This window comes from Moschus berezovskii, chromosome 5, assembly GCF_049115385.1.
Source record: "Moschus berezovskii isolate FMDL1 chromosome 5, NW_MosBer_1.0, whole genome shotgun sequence".
Taxonomy (NCBI): Eukaryota; Metazoa; Chordata; class Mammalia; order Artiodactyla; family Moschidae; genus Moschus; species Moschus berezovskii.
In genome coordinates, this window is record NC_142464.1 from 74,849,061 (window position 1) to 74,863,244 (window position 14,184).

A 14,184-nucleotide genomic window follows, 5' to 3' on the forward strand; every position below is an offset into this window, starting at 1 on the left:
CTTCCTTGTTTTCAGTATCTCTGGTTCTTCCTCTTGGGATCTATGCTTCATAGAATACAGCAGATAGGTCCATAGATCCTGAGTTAAAATGCTGATTTCATCATTTATTAGCAGTTTGGTATTAAACTAGTTACATTACCTTGATTTGTTGTTAGTATCATTATCTATAAAATTATAATAATAGTAATAGTAACAACATTTGGATTGCTACCAGGTTTAAATGAGATCATCTATGTAATGTTCATGATAATCAGCAAATAGTCCACAACTGATGAAGGTTAATCATTCTTTCCATATTTATTCTATCAGAACATTTTAAAACCTAAATCTGACCCTGACATTCGCTACTTAAAACTCTCAGTGATTTCCAGAAGCTTAAAAGTGCATAGTGGAGAATGTAACTTTCCCTGTAGTCTAGTTTCGGTTTCCCTCTGCACCCTCACCACCCTCAGTCTCTCCCTCCTTCCCTCCCTCCTTCTGGCCTTTTATATTCTGCTCAGTCATTTCAAGGTTCAGCTACTAAAGCAGACCACAGGCTTTCAGGTCTCATAGTCCGTCAAAGTCTCTTTCAAGTCTCTTTGGCATATTCTCTTCCCTCCTTCTGGAATTACCCTCCCTCTCTGCTCTGGCAAAAAACTTCTTTCTCCAGAAACCCTATCTACTTCACTTTGGTAGAATTAGCAACCCTCTTGCCACTATGTAAACTATAAAGAGATATATTGAATTTACATATATTTACATCCATTTTCCCCAACAGTCTGTGAATTTCCCAACGTCAGAAATCCTTTTTAAGTTGTTTTTGAGCCCCAGAATTCCTAGAACATAGTAAAAAATTTAATATATGAACAAATGCCTAGCAAAGGGATTCCTGCCTAACATATGCTCAATGACTTCTAAAGAATTGTATGGACTGAATTGAATTTAATTCAAACAGCTTTTGTTCCTACAGAACCCCAATCTACTAGTAAACAGAGGTTAGACCCTCTGGGTGTTTCAGGGTCTTATTTTGGGTTACTGACACAAGTTTAACACTTGGCAATAAAAAAGATATTTTCTTTACTAGAACCTAGAAGAAAATGCGACCAATGACTCTAGAAAAAGAATTTCTGTCCGAGGTGCTGCCTCTTGGCTGGCTTCTCTCACCTCTCTTGCCTCGTGAGACTCGAAAGGGGGAGGGAATACAAGTGGGGAGAGCAACTGCAAAAGTCGACCAGCTCCTCTTCCTCCTCCTGGAAAAGAGAAAGAGGACACTAAGCCAGACATCCTAAGAAGCCTTTCACGAGAACCTGAACAAATAAGCCTGTTTCCTTCTCTGGCTCTCCCTCTCCACTTAATTCGTCCCCCTTACTCCCCTCACCCCATCACTCACAGAAACACACACACAGAGAACCACCTCGCCTCCAGACGCCCAGTTCTAAGATTACCGTGACTGTCAACTAAATATGCCAATCACAAGCAGCCTAAACCAGATCCCTGGGAATTGAGTAAAAAAATCTGTTTGGAGGCAGAAAGGAAATGAACATAGCAACCTCCAATGCACAAAGAGAGATTCATATTCATATGCACGTCGGATCCGAAGCAAAGAAACAGCAGGATATCTTTTACTATCGGAGAACGCGGAGAACCACAAACAGGAACTTTAAAGGAATTGAAATCTGTTGCCTGTTCCACTAGGAATATTGTTTGCAAGGCACAAGGTGTCTTTTGGTAGTGAGCACCCTCTGCGCATGCGCAGGTCCATTCGGGAATTACTGCCCTGCCGCCGACTAAGTTGCATTCCTTGAATCTTCGCAGAAAAGACAATTCTTTAATCAGAGTTAGTAATGTGGACAGTACAAAATCGAGAGAGTTTGGGGCTTCTCTCTTTCCCTGTGATGATTGCCATGGTCTGTTGTGCACACAGGTGAGCAGCTGTTGTTGAATGTCTCTTTTTTTTTTTTCCCTAGGTGTTTTCTTTTTACATGCTTGCTGGATCGTGTAGCTCGTTATTTGGGGGGGGGGGGGGTAGGTGTGCCTGTCTATTTTTATGTCTGCTCGCAGTTTGTGCTCATTCTGAATCCGGTCCCTACTTCTTCCCTTCAGCGCCAACGAGCCCAGCAACATGTCATACGTGAAAGAGACAGTGGACAGATTGCTCAAAGGATATGACATTCGCTTGCGGCCGGACTTTGGAGGTAATGCTTCATCTTTCTTTTTCAACCTGTAACCCATATCTAGTTCTCCTTTCCTGTCGAAGATAAATGTCAAAAAAAATTAGAAGGAGAAGCGTGTCATTTTCGTAAGCGTGCACTACGCCCTATGCTCTGGCCAAACGCGCGCGCGCACACACACACTCAAATTCACACACACGCCGGACCCCTAGGCTCAGATGGATGAACCCCAGGCGGAGCCGACCTTCCGCGGCTCGATACACCCTCTGCATAGTCACTGCATCATGCGTGTGCCCACACCTGTTCTCTCAGGCTGTCCCCTGCGACGGGGTGGAGGGATGGGGGTGGTGGGAACCCATTCAGGATGTAGTAAGCGCAGGGAAGCCCTCTGCCTCTCCCCAGCCTGTGGCCGCTCTGAGATTATGTCCACAATGTGTCCCTGTCCCCCGCAGGGCCCCCCGTGGACGTCGGGATGAGGATCGATGTCGCCAGCATAGACATGGTCTCCGAAGTGAACATGGTGAGTGGCCTCGCTACTGGCCCGGCGGCCGCGCTTACGCAGATGCGAAATGGACCGGTCCCCGTGCCCTCTGCCTTTGGTTGGCGGTCACCTCGCCCCGGCCCAGGGATCCCGCTCCAAGCGCGCTCCCTACTCTGGCACACACGCCCTGCTGGCCCTGGTTTGTATTTTCAACACACACACGGGCTACTGCGGTGTTCAGGAGGAAACGTGCTCGGCACTATTTGGGGAAGGACGGGTGACTGTGGCGCCTGCGGAGCGGGTGGGGCGGAGTCAGCGGTACTTTCGCAGGGTTTCCTTGGGTGTTGCGAGGCTCAGGGCACCATCTGCCGGCGGCCGGGTGGCCTGCACCCGCGGGCCCCCGCACCGTGGTCCGCGGCCACCTCCTTGCCAGTCGCGAACCCCGCAGCGGACAAGCCAGACCCACCCAGGGCCCGCCACCAAGCACCCGAGCACAAACATGAGGCTTCCTAATGTCCTCTCCCTTTCCAGGCCCTAGCACACGGAGTGGCAGGAGCAACAGGCTGAGACCACGGTCCCTGCTGGCTAGTTAATACGAAAGTACTCAAGCCCGCTTCTGGGGAGAGGCTTGCATTGTTCCCACGTGGGGGTTGATGAATTTGTCTTGCTGCATCTTGCGAGTTTAAGTTGAAACCAGACGGTTCGAGTTATTGCTTTGTTTTGCCTTAGACACCGAAGCATGCGGAGGAAAGCCTGATGATTAGTTACGGTGGAAAAGGGAGAGCAAGGGAGAGGGCGATAGTAACGCGTAGTGAACATAGCGCATTCTTTTCATTGCGAAGAGTTAACATTCTTTTATTTCATATCGCCTCCTTCCTTCTGAAGCTGTTTCAACCTCGATTGAAATCATAGTGTCTCTTGCTCTATTGGCTGTTTCCAACCACTGTGGGGTAGCAGTTTTCTAGTTAAGAGTTTCTGTTGCTTCTTATAAGGCAGGGGGAAAAGCCTGTTGCTTTTCTAGAACAAACCACCCAGCGAACAGCTAGATCTACCTGAGAAAAATGCTATTTTCATTCCACTTACGGGGAAAAAAAAATGTATTGTGGCAGTGGAAATTTAGATAGAATTAATTTAAAGACTAAAGCTTTTGGGAATTTTATCACTGTGTAGCTGTAAAGTCTGTAGAGTGATAGGCTAAATGAATTGTCAGTTCATTTCATTTCATTACTATTTTATTTTATGTCATTTTATTTTAGCATGTTAAGGCTTAAGAATTTCTTTTTTTAGGATATGTCAGGGAAGAAATACATATATTTAAAACATTGAGTTGGAGTAGATTAAAAAGTGTGACTATTACATTTTGTACCTTCCCCTGCTTTAAGTAGCTTATTTTAAACAGTATTTTGATCTGATGGTGGTATTAGAAAAACAGTTGTGAAATATCAATGCACAATGAATATTCTCTGACTTGGAAAAGGTTTTTAATAGACTCATTTATAATATTCTCTCATATACATGTCCCAGCTACAAAGCACCCCAAATGAACTATTTACAGACACTGGGGAATGTAATAACATGGGCACACATACAAACCATACCCAATCCATGTCATTGTGACTGGATAAATTAGGCAATGAATTAGTTTAACAAGCTGTTTGTATTGGGTAGATAAATGATGAAAATATTTTCCTTTTCAGTCATTTATTTGGCACCTTGTAAGTACCCACATAGATAATTTATAAAATAGGAGAAGATTGGGAAAGCTCAAAAGGCAAACAATGTCTTTGCTAGTGGTCTGCTTTTCAGAGTACTATGCTTTTCAGAATTTTTAAAATGTGTAATTTTGTTAACTATGTTTATAAACAACTTTGCAGTTTAAAAACATAAAACTGAACTGAATAGGAAGTTGCTATTTAACCAAAATAACCACCATAACAAAAAAGGTCTGTATAATCAGTTGTTCAGTGGAATTTATATAGAGGCTCAGGAAAAAAAAATATTGAATTTAATTGCTTTACCATTGGAATTAGCTCTTTATTATGGAATGATATTTTAAGAAAATCTATTTATTCACTGTACCATGTGTGTATGTACTTGATTTTTTTAAAATATTCACCCAACAGATAAACCCTTAAAAAATACATACTACCAAATTACCCATTACCTTTCCACAATGGTGTTAGAGACATGATAGCAAAATAGAAACCACTGAACAGAGAAAAATAAACCTTCATTTACTTAATTTTTCTTCTGTCATCAATGACAAAGCATTGAAATGCATAGATTGCAAATAGCTCAAAAAAAAAAAAAAAGGAAATAAGGAGGAGTTTAGGATCAAGCGTTCTATAGAAACACAATCTGGATATTTATCCCTGATTAAGAGCACTGTCTATGATGTGCTTTGATTTTTAGACAAGACAGTAGAGTTGAAAAGTCAATGAGAAATAAGACATTGCTTTTATATTGAGCATGTTTCAGAACCCTGATAGGCAATAACTTCTGAGATTATTTAATAGGGAATTTTCAACAAAATTAACAACAAATAAGAATGGATATTGCATATAATAAAAATAGTTTTAAAGAAAATTCAGATTAAAATTCATTGCTAAAACATTACTCATTTTTATATTTTTTATTCATTACCATTATTACCCCCCCATTTCCACAACTGGGAAAATGACATAACTGTATATTACATTAGTGCTTTTGAAAACTACGTTCTGTTTTGAAAACTAGGTTCTTTTAACTTTTATTCTTTTCATATGCTATGCTAAGTGAAATATAATTCCAGATTGATTTCTAACATTGTCTGTTTTATTAAAGACTAACGTCACATCAGGAGTATTTTTGATTCATGTCCTTCAGGATTTAAAAATATTTTTCCTAAATTTAAAAAAGAGAGAGACAGCTCTGTTAGTCAAGAATCTGTATAATCAAGAATTGTTGGTTTTGAACAGTGAATGGAAAACCTCTGAAGAATAATTCTGATGCAGGGAAAAAATCTATACTTGAGAGCAAGACTTTTCTTTTCAGGCAAAAATATTATTGATTAAATCAGGAAGGACTTTTTTCTTTTGGCATCATGGGATAGATTGTGCTTGTGATAGCAACTACAATGCTGTTATTTTCCAAACAGTCATCTTTAAAAAGCTACCGATTTCCATGTGTTTTAAATTAAATCTCTCAAACCTTTTTTTTTTTAACAATTTCTGTGAAATTGTATACCTACACACATACACAAACATATACACAAGTGGCTGATCAAAGAGAAATAAAGAGCGGTTGGAACAAAAAGAGACAGTAGCCCTCAGAAACTGCCTTGAAGTAATCACTAACATCTGTCCAATAAAACACAGATAATAATAAGCTAGTTTTAGAGCAATTGATTGGAAGGAACATGATATTAAATACCTGTAACAAAAGGTTGAACCCTTGTATTTGATTCCAATGACTAGCTGTTCCTTCTTATTAAAGAGGTAGCTCCTAATCATCAAAGAGGAGCTTCATCCATGCAACTCTCTGTCTCCCATCGAAAGACATGGTGGTCTGAGAGTGGCCACCCCCAGAAGATTTGACATCTATTGAGCCCTAATCCAATGTAGGTCTCAACCCAAGCTGTTCCCAGGATTGGATACCTATCGTGTGTTCATTGTTTCCTTCCTTCATACATACGTAGATACCACAGTGAATGCTCTTATAGGCGTTAAAACTGACATCAAGAATATCTCCTCAAAAAACTAAAATGGGTTTAATTGTCTAAATAATACCCCAGAGAAAAACAAATCTTATTTATGAAATACACTCTATTGTTAAATCCCACTGTTATTTTAATAGTTGATTCCAGACGTTTCTAGTATACACTTCATTTATGTCTCAGTAATGTCTAGTTCTAAAGGAGATCAATCCTGGGTGTTCATTGGAAGGACTGATGCTGAAGCTGAAACTCCAATACTTTGGCCACCTCATGGGACGAGCTGACTCACTGGAAAAGAGTCTGATGCTGGGAGGGATTGGGAGTGGGAGGAGACGGGGACGACAGAGAATGAGATGGCTTGATGGCATCACTGACTCGATGGACCTGAGTTTGAGTGAACTCCGGGAGTTGGTGATGGACAGGGAGGCCTGGCGTGCTGTGATTCATGGGGTCGCAAAGAGTCGACACGAATGAGCGACTGAACTGAACTGAATGTCTAGTTACCACCCTCCTGATGACATCAAACAGTAACCACCTATCAGAAATCTCCCTCCCCCGTTTCTCTAAGCCAGTGCTTCTCATTCTTTAATGTTTATCTGAACCACTCTGGGATCTGAAAATGTTAAAATGCAGTTTCTTATTCAGAGGTCTGGGGTGAGGTCTGATATCTACATTGTTAACAATTCCCAGATGCTGTCAATTGCTGATACATAGATAGCACCAGGATTTCCCTGGTGCCTCAGACAGTAAAAGCGTCTGCCTACAATGCGGGAGACCTGGGTTTGATCCCTGGATTGGGAAGATCATCTGGAGAAGAAAGTGGCAACCCATTCCAGTACTCTTGCCTGGAAAATCCCATGGATGGAGGAGCGTGGTAGACTATAGCCCATGGGGTTGCAAGAGTTGGACACGACTGAGCAACTTCACTTTCACTTTCAGACAGCACTTTGAGAAGCAAGATTGCAGTACATTATTCCAAGGCTTAGCATTATTAAGAAATGAACCTTTTTTTTTTCTCTTAAATTTCTCTAAGGATGTTATTTTTCCAAGGTTTCAAATTAAGTTTCAAATTAATTTCTGGGTAGTCAAACAGGTAGCTGTGCACAAAAGCAAAACTTAGTGTAGTAATTGATAATAAGGAACAGGATAAAGACAAGAGCCTTGTTGGTAGGGCTCGACTTAAAACTGATATGCAGTCCTCCCGTGTCAGTACTTATGAGTCATCCAACCTTAAATGATGGCTATGAAAATGTTACCAAGCAGAGCAACTTGCACAACACTATCCTGCGACTTTCCAGAGCACCAATGACTCTTCTTTTTCAGAATAAAGAACATTGCAAACTGGGTTTCCCCCCCCCACTAAGAGCCTGCAATAGCTTTATAAAATAGCTTAAACATACTCTTGCTGCTGTCGTAAATTTTCTGAGGTTATAACAGAATTCCTTTGCAAATAGAGTAAATAGGTCAGTACTATTTAAAGGCATGTACAGATATCAGCAGTTAAAGATATAAACATGTTTTTCTCTTATTAACGAGGTCTCACTTTTAGGTGCTGGGTTACAATATTGTACCATTTAGAGACGTTCAAAGAGGAAAAACTTCCCTTTACCGTTCTGTTTGGAAATAACAGATCTTTTTATTCTCTAAGCCACATTAAAGCAAACCTATCCAGATTTTTTTAAGTTTGAAGTTACATTTGAAATACTATATTCCTAGGGTTACATAGGGCTTCCCTCGTGGCTCAGAGGTTAAAGCATCTGCCTCCAATGCGGGAGATCTGGGTTCGATCCCTGGGTCGGGAAGATACCCTGGAGAAGGAAACGGTAACCCACTCCAGTATTCTTGCCTGGAGAATCCCATGGACTGAGAAGCCTGGTAGGCTACAGTCCATGGGGTCTGAAAGAGTCGGACACGACTGAGCTACGAAACAGAACGGAGGGTTACATAGTCAGACTAGGAATTCAAGTGTGTAGTACGATGAAAATAAATAGTGGTGTTTGTTGAATGCCATTTGTTGAATATCCTATGTAGAAGACATGGTTGTCAAATCCTCTTATTAGTAACTCATTTTGTTGTTTGTTGTTCGGTCGCTAAGTCATGTTCAATTCTTTGTGACCCCATGGACTGCGGCATGTCAGACTTCCCTGTCCTTCACTGTCTCCTAGAGTTTGCTCAAACTCGTGTCTGTTGAAGGCTCTGTAGTTACCATCCCCCATTCGAGATGGAGAAACTGAGGTTGAGAGAGGGAGAAAGTTAGGTTGAAAGAGGTTAAATAATTTTAATAACTCAGAAGTTACAGATCTAGTCACTGGTAGAGCCAGGAACATAGGCAGCCTGATTCCAGAACCTGGCTCCTATTTGTGAGGCAAGTCAGAAAACATTGCTGGTATTTAGCTTTGGGACTTTGAGTAAGTCCCTTGACTTCTCCAATTCTCAAGTTTTTCTTCTGTGAAATGAAGGTAAATGACCCAGTTACTAAATCTTTTCCAGTTCAAATATCTGCCGTAGAAACTTAGACTCTGTCAAAATGCAAATTCTTCCTCTCCACTGTATTCTCCTGTTAGATTTCATCTTATTCCATTTTTTTCTTCTGTTAGATGTGTCTGTCAGTCAACAAGCATTTATTGAATTCCACTGAGTGCAAACTCCAGGTGTCTCCTGGGAACATTGCTGTAAGGATTGTGTGCAATCTGGGGCCCCTTGGATTACCATTTTAATTGGTCATGACATAATCATCCATTCTTTCCTAGTTAAACACATTCCTAAAGACAACAACAAGAAATGTTGATTCAGTGGTATTCAAAATGAGATTTGAATGATGCTGGGTTTATATTGTATTGCACTTTGGAGCCAAGAGTATATTTGAAGTGTTTCCATCCAGTGCCCTCCATTGTATTCATATGGGGAACTTTGCTCAACTGTTGCCAAACTAACAAATGTTTCAGCACAATGTGAAACAGAAGGAGAGCTTTACTTACCAAGATCTGGGTATCCCAAAGGATTTACCCAAATCACCTAAAATCTTTCCATCAGGTGATCTGGGAGCAAGAGGTGAAGCCAAGATGTCACCTGAGCTGAACATCGTTTAGTATTAATTCTATAACTATTTGGTGTTTTTGTCATGGCAGACACCCTAAGTTCTTGATAGCACTCTCAAAACACACATGAATCAAATCTTGCATTATCAGGGAAGGTAAAACATGTCAAAAGAAAAATGATATTAAATGTTTTTAATTGATTTGAGTTTTAACAACTCAAATGACCATTATCATACTTGAGGATAGTGGAAAGATAAATGCTATACCCTTGCAGTTGATTAAATGTTAATACAATTTCCCCATGAACTTTTTCAAAACACTGAATCCTATTTTTCATAATAGCAGGATTGACTTTTTGCATTTTAGAATACTTCTGTTTTCAGAAGATCATGCATTTCATGAAGTCTCTTGACTTCTGGTTGTTGAAAGAAGTTATAGTCAGTAGCATAAAACAATCTATTACTTAGCACTTGACAGAAATGCTCAAGAAAGGTTTTAAATTAATTCCTATCAGTGGTGATAACTTAGGAAAAAAAAAACTGGTCATAAGATGAGTGAAAGATGAATAGGTTTTCTTTAGTGAACTCAGTATCGCCTTCTTAAAATCCTCATATTCTTCTGTTTTTCTGCTAATAGTTTTTTTTTTTCTTCTACACCTCCATTAAGTGCTGAGTGTATTTTGTCTCTTACAATCCCAATAAAACTGTCATTGTTTTGCATATTTAAGATTAAAGGCCTTTTCCCAAAAGCACGCATTCAACCATTTTAGTGATTAAAGCAGATAAGGTCTCTGTCTTTGTGGAGTTTATAGTCTTTAAAAAACAAACTAAGATCTCTATACTTGAAGTAGCTTTTTTTTCCCTTTTTGGAAGATTTTTAAACACTCATAGTTACCTTGATTGTGGGCTGTTTTAGTTCAGCACATAATGAATAGTCTTTTATCGTGTAATGAACTCGGTATTAGGAATGGAAAAATGACTAAGAGGTGTTCCATATCTTCAAATATTTTATAGTGTAGAGAAGAATGCAGAAATAGTGATTTTAAAACAATGTGGTAGGGGCTGTGACAGAGATGTGCATGTCCGTGTCCTATGGAAGCATGGAGAAGTAGTTTCTAAGGAATGGTGAAGGGTTAATACTTGGGGTGAATCCTAAAGAGGACTAGTAGTGAGCACCCTGTGTAGGCTGCAAATGAGAAGAAATACTTTCCAAGCAAAAGGAAGGGCATAAGCATTGGCAAGTGTGCCTGCAAACCGCATGGAGTGTTCTGGGGACTACAGGTCATTCACTATTGTGAGAACTTAAAGGGCAGAGGGAAGATTGTCAAGAGATAAAACAGGATGCTCAAAGCAAGATGTAGGACACTGTTATTGAATGTTCTCACTTATGTAAAAAGAAGCCTCTTTAGAAACGTGTGTATGTGTGTATAGTATATGCACTGACCACTTCTGGAAGAATGCTCAGATGAGTAACAGTGACTGCCTCTTGGAAGTGGAACCAGCACTAGCAGTGTGACTTGGAGGGATACTTAGTGTTCTTTATATGTCCCTTTGAATTGTTTAAAACTTTTACACGTTTTACATTTTCACTTTAAAAACACAAAGAGAGAGAGAAAGAGACAGAGTTAGAGAGGCAGAGAAACAAAGAAATGATGGAATGTGTGCTTTAAGGAAATGAGTCCTAATTCTGAAACAGAGAAAACCTGCTACAGATTTTAACAGGTAGCTACATTTTATTTTTCAGACAGATCATTCTGATGGCTTCATGGAGAGTAGAAAAGGCTAAAACAGGGGCAAACATTTCTAGTTAAGAAGCATTAGAAGGTGTTTTAAACTTCATATGAGATGATAAATTCCCCAAGTAGAACAGTAGCTTTAGGAATGGAAAGGAAGAGAAAAAAAGATTCAAACAGAAGGCAATCAGAGGGATTTTGTGACTGGTTAGATACTGGAAATTAGAGAGGCAGTGAGCCTAAGATGCCCTATGGCTTCCATATTGAATGATGGGCACATATGGCACCATCTGCTCAGGGAGGGAAACAGGAAAGGAAGTACCAGCCATCTTGTTCACCACTACAGTAGATGTCTTTACAGATTCTTTTAGAAAAGATATCAGAGCATGTTGTTACAAGATACTGTGGGGATGTGCTCAGTCACTAAGTCGTGTCTCCCTCTTTGCAACTTCATGGACTATAGCCCGCCAGGCTCCAGGCTCCGCTGTCCTTGGAATTTCTCAGGCAAGAATATTGGAGTGGGTTGCAATTCCGTTTCCAGGGGATCTTCCCAACCCAGAGATCAAACTTGAGTCTGCTACATCTGCTTCCATGGCAGTCTGCTTCTTTACTACTGAGCCACCTGGGAAGTCCCTTTTGTGGAAATATAGAGGTAGAATATTTTGGAGGTTGGCCTATCCTGAAAAAAACGAGTTTCTTGGTGACCCTTCCAGTTCAGTTCACAAATAAACAAGTTCTACGTGGAAAAATTCTGAGCCCATACATGTGGTGGCTGAAAAGACCTGGTTAGTGATTTGCAGAAAGGGTGCTGGCCAAAGACAGAATGTTCAGTGCAGTCAACTTTAATCTGTAGCAACATTGTTCTTTATCTAGGAGGCCCAGACCCTGATAAGATTGAGAACTTACTTTTCAAAATGCCCTAGAGAAGTGACCTTTGTATGCTGTTTCGTTTACTTTTATAAAACCCTATAGAACAGGGAGGCCTGGCGTGCTGTGATTCATGGGGTCGCAAAGAGTCGGACACGATTGAGCGACTGAACTGAACTGAACTGATAGGTGGGGGGAAAAAAGATTTGTGCGGAACTCACTTACACAGCATCTGCTGTCTTCTCCATCGAGTCCCTAGAATGATTCAGAGTCCTTCTGGAACACTGTGTTTCCATGGGAAATCACATGAAAGCAGTGTGAGTTCTTGTAGAAAGTGCATTTGGCACTGAAATGAGACAGGGTATAATAGACATTACAAGTGGGGCCAGCAGAAGTGAAGCTTCGCTGCCAGAAAACTCAAAAGTGACTCCCGGGAGCTTTACAGAAGAGCAGAAACATTTGAATGGTTTGGTGGGGTTGATTTTAAACAACCTTGTTGAAACAAGGTTTCAACAGAGCCCTATCCCCACAAATGATCTCCTGGCAGGTGGATATCTATTTAAGCAAAGGCGTATTCATAGATTGTGTCTTTGAGTTCAGAGAAAGAAGGCAGAGAAGCAGATAGAGAAATAGACTTAAACAGAAGAGGGTTCAGACAGAAGGTAGCTGTTAGCAATCTCTACCGCAGTGGATAGAGTATGGGTTAAGGTCTTAAGACAAAAGGTAGCTGTTAGCAATCCCTACCGCAGTGGATAGAGTATGGGTTAAGGTCCTTGGGATGCAACCAGAAATTTAAGAGTCCTGGAGTCTTGTTCTGGTTGCTGAATGGATTCATCAGGGAAGTTACTAAGAGAGAATTCTGTTTGAATGAGAAGGTTTATTTGGGAAACTTCCTGAAGGTTGAGGAATAGATTTGTTGAAAGTTAAGGATCTCTGCCTACTCTAACCGTCTGTGACTCATGCGAAGTTTTTTTTTTTTCTTTTGATCTATTATTTTCAAGAGAATGATATTCAATTCTCTAGTCAAGAGAAACCCTTTTGTGGTTTCCATAGAAACAGTTCAATGACATTTATTTGAAATCCTACCTGTGCCTAGAACATTTTCTCATGTCAGAAGCCATCATTTCTCCCTTCTCCCACCTATAATCTCTTTCCACCCAAATGCATCTAGATCTACTTCAAAATCCACAAGAAATCATCTTTCTACTACAGTCTTGTCTGTAGCCACACGGAAGAGGAATCTGCTGGAGGAAGAATGTCTAGGGCATAGAAGCAAACCTCTGAAATATCTGAGACTCTGAAAAGACAAAAGACCCAATATAACATAATGGTTTTCCTTCAGTTCATATAAAGTTTTTATTAGCCTTGTCTTCCACCTCCTACCCCCAGCACTATGTTAGCTACAGGAAGTTTAGGATTATACTCTTTATGCTCTGTATGTAGATCTTAGCATATTACAGAGACTTAATAACATTTATTAGGCTTATAAAAGAATTTTTCTAGACATAAAAAGTGTTAGTAATAATGGCATTTAAAATTTCTAATTCAGAAATTAATAGTTTCTCTGTCAGGTCTACCATATACTTTCATATGTAATTTTCTTTTATGTTGATCGTGAATCATGAACCATTTCCATAGAAACAACTTAATCTTTTGGCACAGCCAGTTTTAGAGACACAAAATCATTTCATGACAAATCTCAAAATACATATATATGCATATATATGTATACAAACTTAAGTATTCATTGTCTTTAAAAATTAGTGAATTCATTTCATTTTTCAAAATGTAATCTGTATGTTGGTACCTGGACTTTTAATATTTCTGGAAACATTTAAGAAATTACAAAGAATAACTGGATTGATGACTACAAAGTGAATAGCATTTAAATAGAAGAAAAGTAAAACATAAAAGGAAGCATATGAAAAAGGTTTTCTCAGGCATTGGGGGTGATTTTGGAGGAGCCAAGTTAAATTTTAAATGATAGCTAAGGAACTTAATCAAATTTGAAAATATAAAGTAAATGATATACCTAATTCAGAAATATATATTTATTATGGAAGCATACAATATCTATTATATCTACTTTATCTATTCATATCTTCTGTAAATGTATCCTTACCCTAAACATGAATGTTTGCTTTGAAACATCAACTTTTGCCTGAAACTTCCACACCCACACAGTCATTTGTCATAACCAGTAAATGTGTTAAATCAACTAC

The 14,184-nt window shown here is 39.7% G+C and overlaps 1 protein-coding gene across 1 annotated transcript in view; it reads left to right on the forward strand.

The window, feature by feature from the left end:
- Positions 1-1,761: 1,761 nt before the first annotated feature.
- Positions 1,762-14,184, forward strand: part of GABRB1 (gamma-aminobutyric acid type A receptor subunit beta1) — a 499,524-nt gene continuing 487,101 nt past the window's right edge. The window contains exons 1-3 of the mRNA XM_055434502.2: positions 1,762-1,903; positions 2,083-2,174; positions 2,603-2,670. Of these exons, the coding sequence (XP_055290477.1) occupies positions 1,824-1,903; positions 2,083-2,174; positions 2,603-2,670 (240 nt within the window). The 5' untranslated portion in view covers positions 1,762-1,823. The remainder of the gene's footprint in view (positions 1,904-2,082; positions 2,175-2,602; positions 2,671-14,184) is intronic.